We start from the raw sequence: 25,880 nt of genomic DNA, 5'->3' as shown, positions 1-25,880 counted from the left end.
CGTTGCAGTGCTGGAGACGCATACCATTCACTTTACATGGGCTCACGTCATCCGTTGCCGAACTGAATTGTAGGTCCATTGCATCGCGTTTCTCCCGTTGCTTGCGTTGAGAAGTTCAGCTGTTGCAGCAACGACAGACGGCACTGGCCAATCAAGCCAATCGACGGACGGCACTAACCAATCAAATTACGGTTATACTTCAAGTCATTTGCATAGCTACCGTCGGGAACACCCACTGGCATGTGTTGACGGAACGCAACTGTGTGTAGAAGCCGTAATCCCGACGCAGTGAGCTGCCTGCTACAGCAGCGCTCGGGGAGCAGTGAGAGGTTAGGCGCCTTGCTCAATGGCACTTCAGCCGTTCCTACTAGTTGGGGTTCGAACGGGCAACCCTCCGGTTACAAGTCCGAAACGCTAACTAGTAGGCCACGGCTGCCCCAACTATGACCACACACACACACACACACTAATTAATTAATTAATTCATGATTCATGCATTACTTCATTCCTTAATCTCATGAATCATCAGGAATTTACATGAGTTCATAGTCTGTCATTCTTGACTTGCATGAGCAACACATCAACTAGAGTATTAGGTACAGTACATGATTATGAATTATGATTTATTGAGCATATTATTGATAATTCATGTATCCTTACCGTAAAGTGTTACCGCTACTTGTATTACCAAATGTTTCACTATTATTGATATCAAGGCTGATATATACTGTACCTTCATATTTCTGGACGTACATGCATTCTTGTAATAAAACATCTGATCAGATAACTATTTCCTTCTCACTGTTATCCAAACAGATCTGTCAGGTAAAATGTTTACGTTTCCTGTGGAGTCCAATGTTGCTTGTGTCAGACTCCTGCCATCAGGAAATAACTTCAACTCTGTGTCTGCCTCAGGTTGGTCTTGGTGCTCTATATGCATGAATGACAGGATTTGCAGTTTTCTTTTCTCTATATTTGTTCTATATTTCTTTATTCTCTTATCACCGTTGGTGGAATGCACTACTAGTTCCTACCAGACCAGGAACATCCCTCTCTACCTTCTCACCGGCCTCATTTATAAAGCGTTCTTACGCACAGATTTGATCTTAGACCGTGCATACGCTCAAAGGGCTTATCTCCCATTTCCTTGTGGTAATGCCGGGGTACTGCAAGAAATCTGAGGTCCAAGTGCAATGCATTTTCAAAATTCCAAGACCAACGATTTCATGTCTTCCTTTGCCATATGCATGATCAGTATCAGCAGAAGATTTTTGAAGTTGTTTTTCAAGACTGGACGCAGCTTAATGTTTCATGGTTTGACATAAAACTGCTAATGAGAACTAGCCCACTTAAGAAAGTGAAAAAATGTATAACTTAATTATTTCATAATATCTCAAAAAACACAAAGACCTAGCCTAAGATAGAGTGATTGAAAGTGATTTGCGCTCATAATAGGCCTATTGCCAGCTCCATAACAGAAAGGTAATATTTGAATGTAAGCTATACAATGTAGGCTAAAGATATTTTATATAATCTATACACAACCAAGGGACGGAAGTTATCCTCTGAAAGCAGGGCCTCGCATCTTCATATTTAGTGTTGCGGCGGAGTTGCGTAAGGAGATGCAGAGCTTGCACCTGTTTGCTTTTTTTTGAGACCACAGTGAAGTTAATTTCACTTTGCCTATGAGTTCAAATAATAGGCGAGTGCAGATGCCTGTTAGGCCAGTGTTTCTCAAAGTCCAAAGTTCTCCAAACATTTCTGCAACACTGCCTATGTAAGCCATGCTAGGTTAAATCATATATATAATTATTCTCTGACACAATAAGCAAGGTGCAAAGACAATCAAGGTAGTTCAGTGAGTAGGCCCATTGTGTATAATTTACTGTTGAAGTAGGTCTACTTTTTTTTTTTTAGCTAGGTGATCCGTGAGGCTTTTTTTACTGATTAAGTGGTCCTTGGTCTGAAAAAGTTTGAGAAACACTGCTGTAGGCTATACTCTGCTAGTGCTAGTCACAAGCAGGTTTTAGTAAAACAAGGTTTAAGTGGAATCCCTGTTCCATATGGTCTCGCGTGCACGCAGATTTCTTCAAATGCGCCGCTGACTATCAAAATACTGATGCGCTGTTTAAAATGGCCAGGCTTGCAGTTAAAGGGAATGTCATTCTCATGGGTTTAAAGGGATATTCCACCATTTGAGGATTTACACTCATTTCCCACCTCCCCTTGAGTAAAACAATTGATTTTTACCTTTCTCCAGTTCATCCAGCTATTGTCTGAGTCTGGTGATACCACTTTTAGCTCCAGCCTATGCAGCATGGATCACTGAATCGGATTAGACCATTAGCATCTCGCCTGCTAGCATCACATTTAAAAGTGACTAAGATTTCCGGTAATTTTCCTATTTAAAACTTGTTTCCTGTCAAGTTAGAAAGTGTAATAAGACCAACGGAAAATGAAACATGGTGATTTTCTAGGCTGATTTGACATGGAACTATACTCTCATTCAGGCGTAATAATCCGGTAACTAACCAATTCGTCTGCTGCACCTCAACCTTGTTGCTGGAAGTTAGCCTACGGGGACTATTTTCAGGTGCTGCATGATATCATTGTGCCGGAAATTACCGGAAATCTTAGTTACAGAAGTAGCCTATGAAAGTCCTCCAAGGCCTTGTGGCTGAGGGAAACGTGGCTCATCCCAGTCGATTGCCAAATTGTGGAGGACTGCACAGGTGACTATTATGTTGCTTGCCCTTTGGTGTGGTTCGTAAGCTGCTGTTGAAAATGCGTGCATCATGCACACTGCCAGGCCATCTCGCTACTAGGCTACATTGCGAATGCGCATGTTGTTATCGCAAACCATTTGACAGTTTATAGAGCCTTACGTTCATAAAGGCTGGATTACGCACGGTGCCATGGAAAACGAGTGGAATGTGGTGCAGTCCACTATTCCAAGCACCCCAAGCATACATGAACGTAAAACGCCGTGGAGATGTCTCTGCTCTTCATCGTTTGCCATAGCTATATAGTTGGGGTGAAGTGCAACGATCAATATCATTTTTGCTCGTCATTGTAATGTTCTATTTGCGTCAATTGATTGACTGATTTAAAGGAATTTCATGGAAGAATCAGATTCCAGATTTCCAGAAGACTATTTCACAATATATTGCAACATTATTTGCGTTTTATCACTTTTGATAAGAAAAAATTGACTTTTTGGTGGTAATTATGAAGGTCTAAGACCGAAACGTTGTGTTATGTAGTGTTCTAATGAATAATTGCATGCGGAATGGACAGTGTGCGAGATCTCTTTTCAACTACTGGTAATTATAACACAAAAAACTTTTATTTAGCTGCAACAATCATAAAAACATATCCCCCCCCAAGATCCTAAAATGCATCCACCATTAAGTTAAGACTGCATCTGCTGGGTTAAAATTCGAAATCAGAGTAGTTCTGGTTTAACCCGAGTTTAAGTTGGAATCAGCTAATCCTGTGTGAGTCGTTACATAGCAATCACGTTCAACTTAGTGCTCAGCTGCGTGTTAAACTCCAAAACCTCGGTTTTAAGGAGTATGGTTTTAAATCGCAGCGCAGCTAGCGCCATGCTAACTGACAGAGCAATTGGCCCCAATTGTTTAACTCAAGGAGAGGTGGAAATGAGTGTAATTCCCCAAATGGTGGAATATCCCTTTAAACCATAGGCCCAAAACACACCCATGACCAATTAAGAAACCTAAGAACAACCCTTTTGCGTAAACCTTTTAAAGTAAACCTTTATCAGACCATCCATTTCTGATCACCAAAATAGGGCCTGTAAAGTATCAAGCTGCCCCACATGCTATAACTTCAATTCTGTGACAGTCTGCCTCAGGTTGGTCTTGGTGCTTTATATGCATGATTGACAGGATATGCAGTCTTCTTTTCTCTATATTTCATATACTCATACCATGTAACCTATATTGTCTCTTATCAAGTTGCCCCTCATGCTAGATTGGATCCAACAGTACACTACAAAATCCATCCATACCTACATGAAACAATGCCATTGTTTTTCTTTTACAGGTTCCTTACTGACCTTACTCGAACCTACTCTCTTTTTTCAGCGGCATCCGCTGCCAATAGCAATGACTTCCTAATCTTCAAAACAGCAAACAAAGGTCGTTTTGATGTGTCCACACGTGGCAAATTCTCTCAATTTAATGGCCTACCAGACGAACCAAACACCTGGTACTCCATCTGCAGCACCTGGGATTCCAACTCCGGACTGGCTCAGGTCTGGATCAACCGGAATCCAAGTACCAGGAAGGTCGGATTCAAGAGAAATCTGGATGGAGAGCTAAACATAGTGCTGACAAGACCAGGACTCAGTGGATGGACGGTTTGATGCATCCCAGTCATTTGTAGGGATGATCACTGATGTCCATATGTGGGACTATGCCCATAATGCCTGGTCAATATCCCCACAAAAGGGCTATGTGTTGATGGGGATGACGGTAGACCTTCCAGCGCCAGGCAGAGAAGAACTCTTCAATTGGATTCAAGAATGGAGAGTATGGGGGGAGGTTGAGTACAGTGAAGAGCGGGTATTCTGTAAACCAGTTGCGGACCAAAGCAGCCCTATGGAAACTAACACTGTCCCATATGATGTATCTGGTCTGCTCTGGTCTCTGAACATTAGTGAGCATGTCATGTAAGGTATCCAGGAATGTAATGATGTGTGCAGTGTTATATGGGCCAAGGGTTGCATGATGAACAACATTGTCCTGGGACTTTGGTTATGGCACAGTGTCCAGTAATGTTCCTGCCACGTCTCCTTGTTTTAGTGAAGTTACTGTAAAACCTGCCTCATCCACAAAAAGCTGCTCATGACCCATGGCATCTGCCTCTAGCTCCATCACTCTCTGGACAAGACAAAACAGATGCAGCACTGCAGGCCCATGCACAGCACTACAGTATGGACTTCCAGATTCAGTACCAATGATACTATAGCTTACCTGCAAATTGTCATATCGCAGTTGTTTTACACGTTCACTGTTTTTCTTTCTGTTTCATTCGGATTCTGTTGTGGGCAAGCACACGACATAAAACAGAAATGCTCATATTGTGTATGTTTTGGAAGGTGGTGTCATCCTCAATTATGTGCTGCTGTATTTCTCGTAGCTTTATGGAATTATTTGCAATAAGCACACAATCTGCCAATTACACACTGATGGTATGAATAAAAAACACATCTGGCTTTTGCTTTATCTGTGCACAAGGTAGACTATGTCAGTTTCAGGTCATACTTTTGTCATAGTTCTGTAAACATACAGGGATCCAAACTTCAAGTATTGGTGTTTATTTACACACATCAAAACAAACACAAGTGTGTCTTTCCAAGTCAAAACACAAAATAGCAATTTCACTGAGAAAAAAAAAATCCTGTCGTCTCTCTCAAAATTTCATCTACATCACATGCAATGTCCTCTAGTCCAAGGCACCAGGGAAAATATATTCTGGAATGCCGTATCCAGGCCTGACATGATGCCTGGTCAATATCCCCACATGTAGACTGTTTTTTTTTTTGCCTGTAAAAGGGCTATTTCTTCCTCTTCTTACCCTTCCTCTTCCCCCTCCTCGTCCTGCTCTTGCTCCTCCTCGTCCTCTTCCTCCTACTTTTTCACCTCTGCGTCCTCTTCCTCCTCGTCCTCTTCCTCGGCCTCCTCTAATTCTCACTCTTGCTGCTCCCTCCACTGTACTCCACACGGACAGCTTACTGCTTAGGCTGATTGTAAAGTGAACTAATTATCTAAAACAGTTTTCATGATGTGACAGTGTGCCAGACAGTTGGCAGAATAGTGTATATAATAGGCATACATGTGTATAGTTTTGCTAGGAGTGTGTTGATCATTTGGAAATTGATTGTAAAGCAGTGAGTTGTGTTTACAGTTCTGCAAAAAGAGTGCTGTGCAGATTGTACCTACAGTTTTGCAAAGTGTATGTTACAAAATTGCAAACTGAGTGCAAAGCAATGTTTGTGCTTTTAGTTTTGCAAACTCAGTGAGTGGTTTTGCTATACAAATTAATAGTTTTAGAAATTGTACTAGAAGAATCACGGTTAGGGTTTAAGAATTCAGAAAAAAAGAAATGTAAATTACATTTTTTTCTGATTGATTAAGCACATTTTTTGTAACTATGGCTTTTTTTGCAAAACTCTACACACAAATAGGAAAACCTTTCACTCAATCAGCAAAACATTGTAGTTCTCTTGCAAAAGCTAACACACCTTGCTTAACTCTTCACACCTTCGTAAAAATGATGTTTTCGTATCAAAGTTTCGTATCATTACACAGAGGTCATTCAATGTGCTTTACATAAGCAAAACCAAACAATAATAACAAGTAAAAGCATTGAATGGCAATATAGTCAAAGAATAGTTAAAAGGTAAAGATCATAATAAAAAGAAAACATAAAACACAACGTAAAATAATTTAAAAATAAAGAATAATTAGTAAGCAAAAAACAAAGGCAAAAGTAGTAAAAAAGTAATAAAAGACAAAGTAGAATAATTATCAAGGCAGATTCAGAATTTGTAACTCGGCACAGTTAGCAGAAAGCATCTGAGAACAGTTTGGTCTTAAGTCTAGATTTAAAACTGGCTACAGTTGGGGCCTTTTTGATGTAATCCGAAAGTTGGTTCCACAGCTGAGCCGCATAGCAGCTAAAAGCTGCTTCACCATGTTTAGTTCTAACAGTAGGTTTTACAGTACTAGCAGGTTTTTCACCTGGGACCTGAGAGGACGAGAAGGTGTGTACTGCTGAAGCATGTCTGACAGGTATTTAGGTCCTGCCCCATTTACTGATTTATAAACAAGCAATAGTGCTTTAAAGTCAATTCTGTGACTTACTGGAAGCCAGTGCAAGGACTTAAGAATTTTGTTAGAATCCTAGCTGCTCCATTTTGTATCACCTGAAGCTCTTTAATAGTCTTTTTAGGAAGGCCTGTGAACAGTCCATTGCAATAATCAACCCTGCTGGAGATAAATGCATGAATGAGTTTTTCTAAGTCATATTTTGACATCAGCCCTCTGAGTTTGGCAATATTTTTGAGGTGGTAAAAAGCTGATTTAGTTACAGTATCATTTTCATGTGGTTGTTGAAATTTAGATCACTGTCAATTAATACACCAAGATTTTTAACTGTATCCTTTGCCTTCAACCCTTTTGTGTCAAGGAGAGTGGCAACCCTAAGTCTTTCTTCCTTTTTACCAAATATAATTACTTCATTTTTTTTCTTTGTTCAGCTAAAGAAAATGTTGAGACATCCAGGTGTTGATTTGTTCTATACACTGACACATAGATTCAAGAGGACCATAGTCGTTTGGTGACAGGGCTTTGTGTGTCATCTGCATAGCTATGATATGAAATCAAGTTATTTTGGATGATTTGTCCAAGTGGGAGCATATAGAGGTTGAATAATAGTGGCCCCAAGATCGACCCCTGGGGAACACCACAGGTCAAGGACGTTGGTGTTGAGGTACAGTTTCCGATGGCAACAAAGAAGCTCCTTTCTTGTAGATATGATTTTAGCCAGCTGATAACTATGCCTGTAAATCCAACCCAGTGTTCTAGTCTGTGTAGTAAAATATTGTGATCAACAGTGTCAAATGCTGCACTAAGGTCCAGTAGCACTAGGACTGATGTTTTACCTGAATCTGTGTTGAGGCGTATGTCATTGAAAACTTTAATGAGAGCTGTTTCAGTGCTGTGATTTGCCCGAAAACCAGACTGAAAGTAATCAAAATACCCATTTGATGTTAGGAAGGTGGTAAATTGATTAAAGACTACTTTTTCAATAATTTTGACAATAAAAGGTAGATTGGATATGGGCCTGTAATTGTTTAGCATGGAGGCATCTAGGTTATTCTTCTTGAGACGTGGCTTTACAACAGCTGTTTTCAGTGACTTAGGAAAAGTGCCAGACAGCAGTGATACATTTACAATTTGAAGGACATCCGCCGCTATGAGATGAAAAACAGTTTTGAAGAAATTGGTAGGCAGAGTGTCTAAGACACATGTGGAAGAGCTGAGATTCTGTACCGTTTTTTCAAGTGTTTAGTCTATCAAGCTGAACTCTGACATCAAGTTTAGTTTCCCTCTGTTTGTTGCTGGAAGTTCAGGTTGGTAATTGAGCAGATATGTTGAGTCAATTTTACATTTAAAAAAAGATGAAAACTCATGCATTGCATTTATTAGCTGAGAGAAGTTCAGGCGCTAATTGTAAGGGGGGATTTGTTAATTTATCAACAGTTGAAAATAGAATACGAGTGTTATTTGAACTTCTATTGATAATGTAAAAAGGACTGTCTTGCTTTGCATATTTCAGAGTTATATGTGCGGAGCATCTCTTTATGGATTTCATAGTGGATCTGAAGTTTGTATTTACGCCATTTTCTTTCAGTCTTCCTACACTCTCTTTTTAGAAGTTTAACTGCTGGATTTTGCCTCCATGGTGCTTTCTGTTTGTCCTTAACTTTCTTGAATTGTAATGGAGCAATGTCATCCATAATGTTTGCCATTTTTGCATTAAAGTGATCAAATAAGTCTTCTACAGAGTCTGACAGTTGACTTGACTTTAGTGAAAGTGCTTGCTCAAAGAGAGCACTTGTATGATCATTTATGATTCTCCTTTTTGCAATAATAGCTGTGTTTTGAGTGTGTGGGGACCAAGACACATCAAAGAACACGCAGAAATGATCAGATAAGGCCAGGTCTTTAACAGCTGTAGAGACATCGAGACCCTTTGTGATAACAAGGTCAAGGGTATGGCCGAAAGAGTGTGTTGGCCCCTTTACATGCTGTGTTAGGGAGAAACTATCGATTAGTGCAATGAATTCCTTGGCGTAATTGTTTTCAGGATTATCCACATGTAAGTTTAGATCCCCTGATATAAGACAGTCAAACTCTATGCAAACGACTGATAGCAGTTCACCTAGCTCTTCAAGAAAAACTTTTGCTGAATGTTTTGGAGGCCTGTAAATTGTCAGTAATAAAACCTGAGGAGAAGACTTAATGCGTGCACACAGATATTCAAATAAGGTAAAGTCACCGAATGACGACTGGTTGCACTGAAAAGACGTCTTGAAAATTGTGGCTATCCCTCCACCTCTTTTATTTGCTCGGGTAGCACTCAAAAAACTGAAATTTGGGGGAGCTGATTCATGATCATTTGTTGATAAATGGTTTCACACATAGAGTGGTTGGAGTACAGTGTGAAGGCAGACGCAGCATTTTGTTTTTGCTGTCGGATATTCAGCTTCTCTAGAAATTCTGGAACATTGGATGCCTTCGCGAGTGTGGGCTATCGTAACTGGAAACACGCCATGACCAAAGACCGTGGATTTCATAAACATGAAACTTCGAAGGGACCACATGTCTTGTTATGCAATGTGGAAGGAGAGGGAGATGCGTTGCAATACAGGGAATGATGTATCAACCCTTATCAATGCAAGTCAACTAAGGAACAATCAGTATTATGTGTCATCATCACTAATAGATGTAGTTGGGTTCTTGGTTGAAAACCAGTTGCCGCTACGGGGGAAGATTGATGCTTTTGGCTACACAGTGACAAGCCAGCTGGAATCTGCCACTCTATTTACAATGACAAACCTCTCCCCTGCACGCGCAAGGTGCGTTTAAGTGGAATAAAGTCAGATCTGCTACGTGGTGGAGAGCGGACTCAAAAGTAGCATCCATGTACCATGGCATTGTTACATTTTGACATCGTAAAGTTCTTAAACTGTTTAGAGGTGGATAAACTATTTCTGACATGTCAGAGGTGAGTAAACTGCATTTATTTGCATCTAGCCTCTACGACAGCCCTTGTGTGTCATCGGAGTGATCCTCCGTCCTCGCTGGAGTAGAGAGAAACTTTATGCTACCCCACCCCTTTCTACTTTTTTATTATCGACAGTATGTGTAATTAACATGATATGGAAATTAACAATAAAAAACGAAATTCGCTAAAGAAATAATAGGCCTGTAATGTTATGGGTTCTTAATAAACTGACTTGTTATTTCTCAGTTGGTGTCTTTATTTACATCCTTGCATGGTTATCTCGTTACACTTGTTCTGCTATTCCCAGGTAAAGCTTAATCTCTCTAGTAACCAAACATCGCCAACTAGTGGTCATAATGTAAATACCATTACAAGGCCTAATTAAGTTTTCAATCAATTAAGTTATGTCAAAGTGTAAATACTCAGACAAAGATTGCTTGATTGTGTTAAGTGCACTAATCATTTTTTTTTCCACAATGGTCAAAGACACAAAACATAGTTGAGTGTGCAAACAAGATTGAGTTTGGCAAAATGAATATTTCCTTCGCAGGAACTTCCTTGTAGTACTCGTGCTACCTGTCTTCAGATAATGTTCATTGGCATTGTTCTAATTAACGACAAAGAGTGAATAAATTTAACTAGACAAATAAATACAAAAAAATTAACAGAACATAAAATTATGAACATTACATAAAACAAACAAAAACATGATGCCAGTCCTAGCTCTATAGGCCTCAAATAAACAAGCAATGCAATGACAACCCTTAGCAAAAAGGAATTTATGGAAGTGCACTGTTGATCTACTAATTTTGAACTAAATAGCTTACTTTTTGTGTACTAATCAGAGATACACTAAATTGATTTATACTTGGCTTATACTGATAAGCATAAATATAGGTTTGTATATCTAGCCTATACTTGGTACTTATACTTAAATATACTTAATATACTTATACTGATGAAAAAGTCTAGGTATATTTACTTACTTGTAGCCAGAGACTGAAGTATATTATAATGAACTAAAATTGTGCTAGAAGTTTAACTAGTATCTTTACTAGTACTATTATAAACTGAAAAGTGGGACAAGTGGGTCCGAAGAAGTAATAAAATAGTATGTTTACAAGTATACCTCAAGCACCTTTTTACTAATGAACTTACTACATAAAGTAAACTTGGGGATTATACTTCAGCTGCACTTAAGTTTACTTGAAAATTAACATTAAGTACACTTTTTTTGGTAAGGGAAAAACAATGGGTTGTCCCATTATTATCCTGTGTATTATACCTCTACACTCCTATGGTAAATACCATGTCACTCACAGTTTCCCAGATTTGTTCCGATTATTTGTGAAAAGGAAAAAGTCAAGCAGAGCCTTTTGAAATATTGATCAACACCAGGGCTTTCTTCCTGTAAAGGCTGGGTTTCTTTTTATCCTTAATTGCACAATATGTACAAATCCATTGTTCTCAGAGTAGAATAGCTCACACCTGTCCTTTGGCCACTCCCCTTGAGGGTTTATAAGGCATCGCTGGCCCTGGAGTTGAGTACAAGCTACCCAGACAGAAGAGTCACAGTGACAACCCATCTTAACTACTGTAGGTCATAGGGAAGGTAAGTGTGAACTTTTTTTCAGACTACAAGCACAATAGTTTCAAAAGTTAAGTCAAAAGTGGAGTTTCTGTATTAAATTAGAATGTATAAGTATATTCTAATTGCATAAAAAGTACTGCACATTTTATTTAAGGGCAGTGTTTCACAATTAACTCAAAAGACCTAGGCTACTTGATTGAAGTGCAACCGTTCGTCTCACCGTCAAGAGAACGCTGAAGTTATGAGAACACGTCTTTCTGATAAGAGAATGTAGGCTCCTATATGTCTAATGCCGTAAACGTAGAAAAGGTCTGTTTGTGATAGCCTATTATAGCTAAGTGGACAGAATTTAGGCTATACGTATATGCCAACATATGCTCATATTTCCTTTAACTATCAGACAGTTTAAACAGGCCTAGACTGTGTTCGCCTAGCTTTCCCATGCAAACATTACATATAGCCCTACGCTAACGTTACAAGTCTAGGCTACAATTAACGTTAAGACCATACACCTTGTAGCACATTGGTTTACTCTATTGCATTACTTACGTTTTAATAATTTGTCGTTGAATGTTGATGGAGATGTTGATGGGAAATCAGCTCTCTGGATAAAATCAGCTCTCTGGATAAAATTGTCAGCCGGAGCAAGAGTTCTCAGAGTTGACGACACGGCGGTAAATCCAATCAGCAGAAAGAACCGCATCACAACAGTAGGCTAAATTGCAACAAACTTTTTTCCCCCCATGTTAAATTAATTTCGGTAATCATGAATTGGTTTATTTTATTTGATGTAGGCTAGGAGAGGAGGATGCATGTTTCACATTAGTGTCAATGTGTCAAAGCAGGCTTTGGATCAGAGGAATTGCTCAAGCTTAACATATGGCATAGGCTACAAGCGATTTCACGGCATACAAACAGCTTTGTGATGAAATATAACTAATATCATTTTTTATTGTCACCAGGCCTATAAGTAGGCTATTTATTGTGTAACCTACAAGTGAACGATGACGCCATAGGCTACACTGTGGCGGAGCAAGACCCCATCAGTCGGATAGCTAAACAATGTAACCTGTTCAGAACGTAGGCTAGCCATATGGGCTGCAGACTTGTCTTTGGGCTTGTAATCACCTGACACATCATGCCGCTTATATGTCCTGAATAATGAGAGGCTAAGTGCGGATTTGATGCACTTAACTTACTCATGACTTTCAGAAAACAATTTCGAGATGACGTTGGCCGTTGTGCTTTTACAGTGTGTTAAGTGAATCTCTTGATATTATGTTGCAGCGGCGCTGAAAATCCTGCGGCGGCGCTGCGCCGCTGTTAAATACATTGTAGGGGAAACACTGAAGGGTGTTTTGAAGAAATCTTCACATTTCTAAAATTTATTTTCAGATTTCTTTTGAAGGATGCAGACGTTTTTTATTGCAAGCATCCTTTTCACAGCCTGTTGTGCTGTTCCTCGAGGTAAGGTGGAAAAAAGAAGCTACTTGTATTACCAAATGTTTGACAATTATTGATATCAAGCTTGACATACAGTTGTGTGCAGAATAACAACAGTGTGTTTTTAAACATTTAATAAAGCTCAATCCTTAGAATAGCTGTTAATTCCATAATATCAATGCATTGGGAACACTGCACATTCAATTTCAAATCAAAACATGACCAAAATTGATCAAGTTTGATTTACAGAAAGTGAAGAAAAAGTAATGTTAGGCTGTTCAAAGAAATAGCATTGTTTGCATTTTTCTAAGGATTAGCTCTATTCAGTTTTTTAAAACACACTGCTATTACTGTATTCTGCACACAACGGTATACTGTACCTTAATTTATGACCTTGATTGCAAGAAATATTATCATAATACTTTGAGGGGGACATAACCCCCAATATTCAAAAATGCTCAAAATGCTAAATAATCACTTGTTACAACCTGGAAAATGGCATGCTGAAATGTTGAATATCTGACAGAAAAGGAGTGTAGAGGTGAGATGATAAAAACACTGACTTGACTTGCACAATAATCCTCTCTTGAGCCATCGCACATCGCTGTATGTGAAAGTTGTACAACACCATGGAATTATGAAATACCAACGGAAAAAAAGCAGATGTACAGATTGGTCATTATTTCTGAGAAATTATGCACTGCCTTCTATGCACTTCCTCTCCTATAGCTCTTGATCAGTAGGCTACTGTTTTTCAGTTTAACTAAGGTAGTGCTTAGTGCTTAACTACTAGCTACTACAAACTGTTAGAATATGTTGTATACAAGGCTGTATCATTTTCTATCTGATGTGATCATGTAAACAATATTCAAATCAAAACAATTGCACTCTAGACTAGACTACGCTATGACACTGGGCTCTATTGTAGCGATCGGAAACACATGGTCAGAGACGCAAAGTGTAAGGTTTTATGTTTATGGGCATGATTTTGTGATCAGAGACCGGGTGCACTTTTCAAAGGCGTAGTTCCTGTTTCTTAATCAGTCATGGGTGTGTTTTGGGCGTAACATCCTTTAAACCAATGAGTGACACCTGTCATTCCCTTTAAAAAGCAAGCAGCACAACTTCAAACAGTGCACCAGTATTTTGATGGTGTTAAATGCCACACCCCTGGGCGCAAGGTTTAATAAAATAAACATTCATCACTTTATTGGATGAAAGATAAGAATAAGGCCCCAGCTGTGGCGCAACTGGCACTGTATGCCGGCGACCCGGGTTCGATTCCCGCCCCGTGGTCCTTTCCGGATCCCACCCTGACTCTCTCTCCCACTCCTGTCATTCTCTACTGTCCTGTCACATTAAAGACATAAAAAGCCCAAAAATATATTTAAAAAAAAAAAGAAAGATAAGAATAAGCCTTACGTTGTGCTTTCCGCCAGGTGTACGATAGGGCCCTATATATGTAAGGGATAATGTATAGAACGCTGGTCATTATTGGGAAAATAAGTCCCGACAGGGCGAACCGGTCTTGTTTCGCCCTGAAGGGACTTATTTTCCCATAATGACCGGCGTTCTATACATTATCCCGCTTAATATACGGCTACTTGCCAAAACGAAAAAAAATAAACCCCACGATATGTCTCTTTACACTTATTTGTTACTGTTTCGTCGTGGCTTTTGCTGAGAAACAAATAGTTCACAACACACGCTGAACTTGAATCAAACATTCTTTAGAACACAGCTGATCAACTGTCTGCTTTCACTTTTGAATGAAGTTCCAATGTAAGAAGTGACCGGAATACTTGCGCAGTGATATGATCAGCAGCACAAAACCTGTTGCCATTGACAGAGGTAATTATATGTTTGCAGTGGTAATTACATGAATTTATTTTACCGTAGAACGTTGGGAAATCCCATTCAAGCCAATGGAGCGTTCTACTAGCATTGTGAAGAGCCGTATAATAAGCATTAATATAGCCACACAAAGGCATACCCAGAAAGCACAATATCTGGACTTACTTTCTTATTTCTATACCTGGCTTCTACCATTGTTCCCTTGAACAAGGCACTTAACCCAGAGATGCTACGGGGCCAATGGCCCTTGAAATATAATTGACACAAAGTCGCTTTGGATAAAAGCGTCTGTTAAATAAATAAATGTAATCTGTTCAACCCTCAATAGCATAAGATAAGAGACTGGCACATAAAAATGAGACTGTATTATTAGACGTTATTGTTTAAAAGAAAACATAAACTTATGTTGACTCCATGGCTACAGCTCATGACTCAATGTTGACTCCATGGTTACGGCTTTGCTTGCAATACATGTATTCTTATAATAAAACACCTGATCAGATGACTATGTCCTTCTCACTGTTATCCAAACAGATCTGTCAGGTAAAATGTTTACGTTTCCTGTGGAGTCCAGCGTTGCTCGTGTCAGACTCCTGCCATCAGGAAATAACTTCACCTCTGTGACAGTCTGCCTCAGGTTGGTCTTGGTGCTCTATATTGACAGGATACGCAGTCTTCTTTTCTCTATATTTCATATACTCCATACCATGTAACCTATATTGTCTCTTATCAAGTTGCCCCTCATGCTAGATTGGATCCAACAGTACACTACAAAATCCATCCATACCTACATGAAACAATGGCATTGTTTTTCTTTTACAGGTTCTTTACCGACCTTAGTCGATCCTACTCTCTTTTTTCTACTGCATCCACCGCCAATAACAATGACTTCCTAATCTTCAAAACCGCAAATAAAGGCCGTTTTGAAGTGCACACACGTGGCGAAAACTCTGAATTTAATGGCCTACCAGATGAGCCGAACACCTGGTACTCCATCTGCAGCACCTGGGATTCCAACTCCGGACTGGTTCAGGTCTGGATCAATGGGAATTCAAGTACCAGGAAGGTCGGATTCAAGGGAAATATGGATGGAAAGCCAAGCATAGTACTGGGACAAGAGCAGGACTCGGTGGATGGAGGGTTTGATGCAGCCCAGTCATTTGTAGGGATGATCACTGATGTCCATATGTGGGACTATGTCCTTTCTGCTTGTGAGATTCAGCGGTTTGCTAGTGACCTGAACTTCACCCCTGGTGATGTCATCAACTGGAGAGCCCTTGATTTCAACATCGTTGGGGATGTTGTAATTGAGGACAGTCAGACATATGTTTGTTTTCATAATCAGTTATGATAAATAAATGGGTAAACAAAATGAGCATATTTTATCTATGTCAAGTTTTTTTTAATATATATATATATATATATATATATATATATATATATATATATATATATATATATATATATATATATATATATATATGTACCTCTTTCAAAAATGTATCTGACAAAAACATTCTTAGAAATGTGGAAACATAGGGCTGACCCCAAGTAGATAGCGCAGCAGGCGGCTACAAAACTATAAGTGCGGAATTTAGACTGTTTGTGCCTCTTAAAGGACAAGTTTGGTATTTTACACTTAAAGCCCTGTTTTCAGATAGTTTATGATTAAATAGAACGTTTAAGATTGAAATTTGGACACATGCTGCTGTCCTGAGAATTTTCGGTTTCTGTGGTAGCACCCCCCCCCCCACCTCCACAACGCTACATAGGAACAATCTTTTTAAAATGCAAACTTTCGTTTACAAAGACGCGAAACTCACCGAGTGGTCAAGGGTGTTCACTGATATGCTCACACAAAAATCGCTGCAAAAGATTCTTTCCAACAGGTTTTATCGTAGTTTTTGTCCAACTCCATTGACTTGTATTGGATGTGCTGTGAGGTACGGTATTACTCCGCCGCCAGAAACAGATATGGGGTTGTTTGTATTCTTTCTGTAGTCTTACGCAGTCGCGGTATCGTACGCTACTACGCTATCCAAATTATTGTCACGTCCATGGCTAATGCTAAAATGTCTTGTAACTTGCACGATGTGAATGATAGCCTATGTGAATCATTACGTTTTCATCATTAAAGTTCCACAGCCAAAAAAATAGTAAACGTACAAAATCATGTAGCCAAATTATTCATGTAGGCTAGGGTTAGTGTTAGGCTTATGATGTGAACAGGACTGCCTTTGTCTGTCCAGCCAGCCACTGTTTTTTTCTGGGCTTGAAACTATATTTCATTGTTTGATTGTGCGCCCCGTGTATGTGACGGAATCTAGCCTGTCTGCGTCACGACTGTCTTGTCAGTGGAGGCCAGCCAGTCATAGTTTTATCTTTGTAATATTTGTCTGTTTCTGTTTGTGTCTGTTTAATGTCTGTCTGCATTTGTTCTCATGTTGTCTTGGCTTAGGGCAGTGTGCAATATTCCCTATAGAAGCAGTGATTTGTTTGCAGTGTCTATTTGAGTATGGTGTCTGAAACCTAGTGTAACCTTATCAGTGTATGTTTGTGCACTGTCCATATTGTGTGAAGTGTTTAGTGAGTATAAAGCACCCTGTTGGTCACACAGTAATTGTGAAGAAACAGTATAAATCCAGTGTTTGGACTTTAGGAAGCGGTCGAAGGAAACAAAGATATGTGACTGTCTGTACAAACACTGAATTTACACTTTCTTCCCAGTTACTGAGTCAAAGTCTAAAATCTGCCCCCGTAGCCGCCTGGCTGCACTAACCGCTAGTTGGATAACTGAGTTATAGCATTTTTTTATTATTATTTATTTATTTTTTTTCCTCCCTATGGTGACTTCGACAGGGGCCTCGTGTACAAATTTTGCATGCACAAAAATGTTGCGAACGCCACCATTCACGCTCACGGTCGAATATTTTTAAGCATAGATATTAGAAAGCTAGATAACACATCGTTCGTCAAGTTCTATTGGGTGGCATACGTGAACGCACCCGCCATGTTGCTGGGGGCAAACACCTTACTTTGTCTATGGGCAACACTTGCAATCAGAGACACCTGTCTGATTTCTAGTCAGTCACATGTTTCTCCCTTGGCCTCCAGTGATTTGTTGCCCCCATCATGATGCCTGCGCTATTTACATATGTTTTGCAGCCCAATGCGGTATCTAGCTTTCTAACATCTATGCTATCAAGAGGGTTCATATCATTTGTCCATGCTCCTTTCCTTCCTCTCTTCAGAAATAGGTGCCCGAAAAGTGTTACAATATGGCCGCCGAGTGAAGGGACTTGCCTAAAAGGACTTTGGTCCTGCTCACTCACGCATCATTTTTAAGAGACATCAATTACTGATGTGGCGCATCACCTTCTAGGCTAAAATAAACAGACACACAAATTGCAGAGAATATGAACTTACACCAAAGCCTAAAAAAAGTCATATGAACATGGACTCTTCCTACTTATTGAACCTGATAAATATTTTATAGTTCTCGAGACATGAATGAATACTTATTATACATAAAATGCGTGAACGAAATAGGCATGCACTTAAAAAAAAACAAAAAAAACAATGTGAAGGAGGTATGGGACGGAATGAAGACCATCACTGGCCTGAGGAAGAGTAGCAGCTCTGTGGAGGGAGATCTGGACAGGGCGAACCAGTTGAACCCAGGGGGTCAGGATTTGAAGGGTTAGCTTCAGCCACTTAGAATGGCATTTGGCCACCGACATTTTTGAAAACATGGCGTTACATGGTTGCAACTTCCGGCACCAGTTTTTACATGCTGATTGGTAGATGACAGCTCATGCACGAGTTTAGTGTTGGGCACGAGCGTCCTCGCGCGTCCATGTTGGTTTGAATTTCTGGAAGACGACAAATAAAACAACTAACTACTTGGATCAAGCTACTGATACTTGACTTAATGCCTACATAGTTTAGGCTGTATTACCGGAATTTGTGGTAAATGAAAAAATGTTAATGTTGTCATATTAGGCTATTATTTGCCGTATATGCGGGGTGCCAATTACCTTAAAGTAACTGACTATGACCATACACTTTGGCAGATGCATAGCAATGACCTATATCCAATTATTAGCCTACTCATTGCGTTGTGTATTAAGACCATTTTAAAACGCACAGGCTGTAGTTCTGTAGAACGCAACGTCTGGATCATGTAACCTATGTCTCCAAGTGATTTAAAATGAAACAAATGTCAATGACTTATTTCGTTTGCTTTCTTGCAACATTGACATGATTACTGTAGGCTATGCATTTGATTTAAATGTTCAGGCTGCCAGTCGAGGCAAAAGCCAAATGTCCAACAACAGTTGCAGACTCTATGCCTGCTCGAACCACAATACCCCGAGGGATGTGCGCTTCTATCGGAAGTTTAACTTGCGTTGGCTTGCAAGTTAAACTAGGCTTAACAAGCTGCAAATTCACACTGGGTGCAGCAAAAATCCCAGCTATCCACACGTTTCCTACATACCATGTCTACTTAATTAATAGTCATTTTCGTTGGATAGCCTATTGCGTCATACAACCTATCCAAATATAGTATTTAGGGACCATTATTTGTGAAGTCTAAAGTGACACAATATTTATTTGCATAGTTTATTATCACATATGAACATCACATTAAATAACCTAGGACTTCAGAAACAGGGCAAACTTTACCACCATTCCCAAAATGTTATCCCAACCAATTAAATGAATTTGCGCTTATAACGAGGTGAAGCGCGCTCGTGAACAACTTCTTTTCCTCTGAGGGAATGTCCAATCTTCATCAACGACATACTGTTGTACCTTACGTTGTCTCTGTCTGTAACGTGGTATCTAATAGGCTAATTCTAGCTGGTGCCGGAAACGAACACCCATGAAACGCCATTTTCGTAAAGATGGCTGCGGTCAATTTCAAACTTTTTTGGCTGAAGTAGCTAGCCTAGCATGGGCCATTAAAATGAATGGGGGCGGGACTTAGTCACTCTCTCCAGTGTTATATATATATATATATATAAAAAAATAATACAATACCTCCATGGTTGAACCACTTCTACAACAGGTTTGACTGCCCTGCTCCAGCTCCAACGGCAGTGGTCCTTCCACCACCACCACCCCCCACTGACTCGGACACTGCTCTTGCTTGTTGGCCTACCCGATTCGCACCACCCCCCAGCTTCATTATCACCTTGTGGGGGAGAAGTGGTTGGGTATCGTTTGAATTTGAACGATTCCAATTCCGATTTCTTATTTCGATTCCGGTTCCTGATGATTCTCGATTCCGATTTTTTTAAGAGGCAAGATCAAAAAAGGTTTAGGATATTTTAAATGAGCTAGCTAACCAATGGTCTTTCTCAGGGTATCTGCACATTTTCCAAGTGCAAATTTAAAGACTTTTAAGACCTTTTCAAGACATCTAAATGAAACTTAAGACTTTACCACAGCAAAAAGATAAACATGACTGTTTATGCAATATATTTTTTTTCCCTACTAATTTTAACCCCCACCCCATTTTGGATGTCTACAGAAGTTACCAAATATATTTTGGCGAAAGAAAAATAATTGTGTGTGAATTACCTTCAAAGCTATAAATGCCCAATTTTAGGGTCTGGGCTGCTTGCTTTTGAAGCTGGCTGTACATACTTGGTTTTGCTTACTGTTCTTCACCTGTGTCTGTAGTAGCCTAGGCTACTTGCCAAAAACATGTGCACTGGACTGGACTATTTACATATTTTAATAAGCCTACTTTATATAATTTACTATGTGCATCTATTGTCCAATATGCAGCACAGCAAATTAAAGTTAATCCACTACTTTACATTTTGCATACCAGTTGCATCTAAACCAACCAAAGCTTGACTAAAACACTGTAAAACCATTGACTTGTTTTAAATTAATTAAGAGACAGAGCCTCTGATGCTCTTCAAGACTGCTTTGACACAACAGACTGGGAAATGTTTAAGCAGGCAGCCACTTACAACAACCAGATAGACATAGAGGAGTATACAGACACTGTAACCTCTTACATCACCAAGTGCATTGATGATGTGACCCACACAAAAGACATCATCACTCGGGCTAACTGGAAGCCATGGCTGACAGGGGATGTCCTCAGGCTGCTGAGGGCCAGAGACAAAGCCTACAGAGCTGGGGATGAAGCTGGCATGAGAACAGCGAGAGCCAACCTGTCCCGTGGCATCAAGGAAGCAAAAAAGGAATACACTCACAAGATAACCACCCACTTCAAAGACAGCAGGAACGCACAAAGCCTATGGCAGGGCATTCAGGCCATCACGGACTACAAGCCTGCGCCACAGAGCTGTGAGAGCAACATCCCTCTGCTCAACAATCTGAACCGCTTCTTTGCTCGCTTTGAAGCACAAAACAGCACTTGCCCACAGAAGATCCCTCCCCCTCCACACGAGCAGCCCCTGTGCCTCTCTGCCGACAGCGTGAAGAGGACACTTGCAGCTGAAGTGACCTTGAGCAAGGCACCTAACCCCTCACTGCTCCCCAAGTGCCGCTGTTGCAGGCAGCTCACTGCGCCGGGATTAGTGTGTGCTTCACCTCACTGTGTGTTCACTGTGAGTGTGTTTCACTAATTCACGGATTGGGATAAATGCAGAGACCAAATTTCCCTCACGGGATCAAAAGAGTATATATACTTCCAGTGTTGCACTGAGAGTTACTGAGAGTTACTCAGTGCAACACGCATCCCCACCTTCAAAGGCTGATGCACCCCTCCCCCACAAGGTGATAATGAACAATGCGACTACACTGACGCTGGCCAGCAGCCACCAGTCTACAACCACCAGACACCCCCCCCCCCCCCCCATCATCACGGCAGATCAAGTTAGAGGACACCTTGTGGTGTTGAAGGCAGCCGGATTGTGTCCAAGGCTGCTTAGGGTCTGTGCTGCTGAACTGGGGGAGCCACTGAAGCACATCTTCAACCTGAGTCTCCATCTTGGAAGAGTCCCAACACTGTGGAAGACATCATGTCTCATCCCCGTCCCCAAGAAGCCACACCCAGGTGAGGCCGGTTGCTCTTAACATCATTAACAAGACGACTGGAGCGACTGGTTTTGGGGATCCTCAGACCACAGGTACGCCATGGACTAGACCCACTACAGTTTGCATACCAGGAGAAAGTGGGCGTGGACGATTCCATCACTTATCTCCTACACAGGACACATTCTCACCTGGACAAAGGGAAAAAATGCTGTGAGAATTATGTTCTTTAGCTTTTCCAGTGCTTTTAACACCGTCCAACCCCTCAGACTGGGTGAAAAGGTGGATGCTCACCTGGTATCCTGAATTGTAGACTACTTGACAGAGCGGCCACAGTTTGTCAGACTGAAGGACTGCCTCTCCGACACCGTGACCAGCAGCACTGGAGCGCCACAGGGAACAGTGCTCTCTCCAGTCCTGTTCACCCTGTACACGTCTGATTTCTGCTACAACACCGAGTCATGTCACATGCAGACGTTTTCAGACGATACTGCAATTGTGGGGTGTATCAGGGATGGGCAGGAGGAGGAATACAGGAGCCTGGTGGAGGATTTTGTGCAATGGTGCAAACTCAACCACCTACAACTCAACACTGCGAAGATCAAGGAGATGGTGCTGGATTTCCGGAGGTCTAAGCCCGCTCTGCTGCCAGTCACCATTGAGGGGGTCAATGTGGAGGTAGTAAACACTTACAAGTATCTGGGGATACATCTGGACAATAAACTGGACTGGTCAGTCAACAAGAAAGGGCAGAGCCTTACATTACTGCATTACAGCAAAAAGCAATGCATTACTGTAATTACATTACTTTTTTAATGCATTACACCCAACACTGATCCCGACGCAGCGAGTTGCCTGCTACAGCGGCACTCGGGGAGCAGTGAGAGGTTAGGCGCCTTGCTCAAGGGCACTTCAGCTGTTCCTACTGGTCGGGGTTTGAACTGGCAACTCTCCGGTTACAAGTCCGAAGCGGTAGTAGTAGTAGGCTTACTTTCTGTCAATGAAGCCGGAATACATATGACGTAGCAGCACATAGAGCCTTGTTTACGTTTTTAACCAATGATATCTGCTCAGATATTTATCTGACACCGCTCTTAGTCAATCATTTGTTAGACTAGATATTTTACTGCATTGGACGTTGTGCTGTGTCCCAGCAAAGATTCTAGAACTCCGCTCTTCAAGCCTGGATCAACTTATTTGTTGTTTACGTTATTCGTAGTTTATTCTACTTCAGGTGCACAATGCGTGGTCTCTACTTGAACGCGATTGATTTGATGACTTATAAATTAATGCCGTTATTTTTGGTCCAAATGCCCATCAAACCCTGTTATGCAAATCCTGTCACCTACTTGCAGACTGACCAATACCTGCTACGGTCTCTGACTACAGTAGCCTGACGTTGTCATACTCAAATTCTAGTCAGAATATGAGACCCTGTTTACATGGTTATTTTGAAAAATGGAGACATTTCCCTCCGTTTGTGCCCTTTGTTTACACGCGCATGGAGAATTCGCCTCTGAAAACGATTCTTTCTAAAAACTCCGGCCAGGAGATTTTGCAAAACTTTGTTAGCATGTTTGCATATAAAATGAGAAAAACTTTTTTTTTAGTTTTAGGCAGCCGACGTCACAGGGGAGTGTACCTATGTTCCCCGGGTCCTATGTTCCCCGCTTTGTATGAGACCGGGGAACATAGGACCCTTTTTTAAAACCCTTGTAACTATCCACTGGCTATAGCTTAAATTCATTGACTCCACGTCTCATACTGATGTCCAATTAAAATTTTATTTGCTGTTGGAACACCGTGAAAACTAAGACATACAAAGACAAACATACAACAACAGTTTTACACATAACATCACAACAAGAAACATACAATCAATCTTTAAAATACGATACATATAAAATAGTTCATTACCGTGTGCGCCTGATAGCCAGCAGTAGAATTCAGTTCAACTTCACATACAACTTAGAATCACGTACATGCGGCCTTATTCTTAGTCCATTCTGAACGCTAACGCGTCCGGGTCAAATAAGGAAAGGTCACGTGAACACACCCGCCCAAGTACAAATTAAACATGATCAATTTACATGAATTGCATAATCCAAATACAATGACTCAATTCACACAATATTCAATGACACATTCAAATAAAATCTCTTATTTCCTCTTATGCTTCAACTGACCTTCCAGCGTCAGCTACACTCCCACCAAATTACCTTGATTCACATAACACATCAATTACATCGATGGTAATTTCCAGGCAAGTGGAAGATTCACTAAACCAATAATTCATAATAATTCACCATCCTCCTTTGTTAATAATTCACCATCCTCCTTTGTTAAATTACATAATACATTACTATACAACTACAATACCAATAAAATAATTATCAACAAGGCATGCATATTAGACTTTAAGTGTTACTCACTAGCTCAGCCTGGAAAAGAAAAAAAAGGATCTTAATCTTTAGCCACAAGAACCACCAGCTTTTGAATAGGGTGGTCAATGCTTAAGGGCTTAGTGCGGCGCTCACCCCTTTTTCCTAACATTCGGTCTCCAATCTGTATTGTAGCCTTCCGTACTAGTCCATCATCATCCTTACAGACATCGAGAACTCTGGCCAACTTCCATTCATTTCGAGGGACTTCATCTTTTACAATCACAATATCACCAACTTGGATGTTCCGTTTAGGAGTATGCCATTGCTGCCTGAGAGAGATACTGGCAAGATATTCTTTCTTCCATCTGCTCCAGAACTGTTCACACAAATATTGCACTTGCCTCCATCGTTTCTTTGTGTAGAGATCCTCCTTAACAAATACACCTGGTGGGGGTAAGGGAACAGATGACTTCATGGTGAGTAAGTGGTTAGGGGTTAGCGGTTCCAAGCTTTTGGGATCGTTGATGGCATCTACAGTGAGAGGACGGTTATTGACTATGGACATCGCTTCATAGAAAAATGTGCGCAAGGAGACATCGTTTAGTCTCCCAGCACATTGTGCCAGAACTGAACTCATGACACTTCTCACTGTTCTAATCTGACGCTCCCAAATGCCCCCAGCATGGCTTGAACCAGGTGCATTGAAGTGGAAATCGCACTGCTTAGTTGCCAGATATGCAGCCACTCCCTCTTTACTGACATCTTTCATAGCTCTCTTCAGCTCATTTTTTGCTCCCACAAAGTTGGATCCTTGGTCTGATCTAATGCGTCTGACTGCTCCACGGATAGCTATAAAACACCGCAGTGCATTGATGCATCTGTTGTCATATCTTCCACCATCTCAACGTGAACGGCTCTGGAAGAAAGACATGTAAAAAGGAGACCGTACCGTTTATACACCTTACGACCTTGCTTGGCATGGATGGGGCCAAAACAATCCATGCCACAGCAGGTAAATGGCGGGGATGGATTGGTACGGTCAATAGGGAGGTCTGCCATTCTTTGCTCTTCTAGTGGTGCACGAGCTCTCCTACAGGGGACGCACTGTCGAACGTACTGGGCTACTGCTTTGCTGCCACCGATTATCCAGTAACCATTAGCTCTTAATTCGTTAAGGGTCTGCCCTCTACCTTGGTGTTGAATCATTTCATGATGGTGGGCAAGAATTAGTTGAGTGACAACACCATCTCTAGGAAGGATTGCTGGGTGTCTCAGTTCAAGAGGGGCAGATGCTCTCCTCAGTCGTCCTCCCACCCTCAATATCCCATCTTGAAGGAAAGGGTCGAGCTGGTGCATTTGATGGTTGCGAGGCAGCTTTCCAGATTTGTGGCTCAGCATATCCAATTCTTCCTTGAAAGCATGATTCTGTGCAAGCTGGATCAGTGTGTGTGCAGCCTTCCTTCTTTCTTCCACACTGAGAGGTTCTGATGCCTTAATTCTCTTTGCCAGTCGTTGAATCCGGGCAATTACATTCACAACTGTGGACCATTTTGAGAACCGTGACAACTGTTTTTGAAAATCCTCTTGTATTGTGACCTCAGTTGTCAATGCGTGGACCACCTTGACCTCAGGGTCTCCCACCAATAGCTCTGGCATTTCTAGGTGGCCACAATCATTTTGATGCACACCTCCCTTTAAGATCTCCAGGAACTGGATGTCCTCCTGAGATATGCTCCTTTCACCTGGTCGGGTATCTGCAAAGTCCAATT

The 25,880-nt window shown here is 40.9% G+C and overlaps 2 protein-coding genes and 1 pseudogene across 2 annotated transcripts in view; all 3 read left to right on the top strand.

The window, feature by feature from the left end:
• The window catches only part of LOC121684964 (C-reactive protein-like), a 113,478-nt gene that overhangs the window by 31,564 nt on the left and 56,034 nt on the right, over nucleotides 1-25,880 (top strand). The window lies entirely within an intron of this gene.
• LOC121685580 lies at nucleotides 3,774-4,697 on the top strand (annotated as a pseudogene).
• Nucleotides 11,344-16,079, top strand: LOC121684963 (serum amyloid P-component-like). Its single transcript, XM_042065138.1, has 4 exons — nucleotides 11,344-11,431; nucleotides 12,806-12,877; nucleotides 15,242-15,344; nucleotides 15,530-16,079. Exons 2-4 carry the CDS (start codon nucleotides 12,820-12,822, stop codon nucleotides 16,056-16,058), a joined length of 690 nt encoding a protein of 229 aa, XP_041921072.1. The 5' UTR covers nucleotides 11,344-11,431; nucleotides 12,806-12,819; the 3' UTR covers nucleotides 16,059-16,079.

Source organism: Alosa sapidissima, chromosome 16, assembly GCF_018492685.1.
Source record: "Alosa sapidissima isolate fAloSap1 chromosome 16, fAloSap1.pri, whole genome shotgun sequence".
NCBI lineage: Eukaryota > Metazoa > Chordata > Actinopteri > Clupeiformes > Clupeidae > Alosa > Alosa sapidissima.
Note: the sequence above shows the minus strand (reverse complement) of the source record. Positions and strands in the feature narration are given on the sequence as shown.

Coding starts and splice junctions, on each gene's coding strand:
- LOC121684963 (XM_042065138.1), top strand. CDS start 12,820: ATGCAGACGTTTTTTATTGCAAGCATCCTTTTCACAGCCTGTTGTGCT. Junction 12,878..15,241: donor CTGTTGTGCTGTTCCTCGAG/GTAAGGTGGAAA, acceptor TTATCCAAACAG/ATCTGTCAGGTAAAATGTTT. Junction 15,345..15,529: donor TCTGTGACAGTCTGCCTCAG/GTTGGTCTTGGT, acceptor TTTCTTTTACAG/GTTCTTTACCGACCTTAGTC.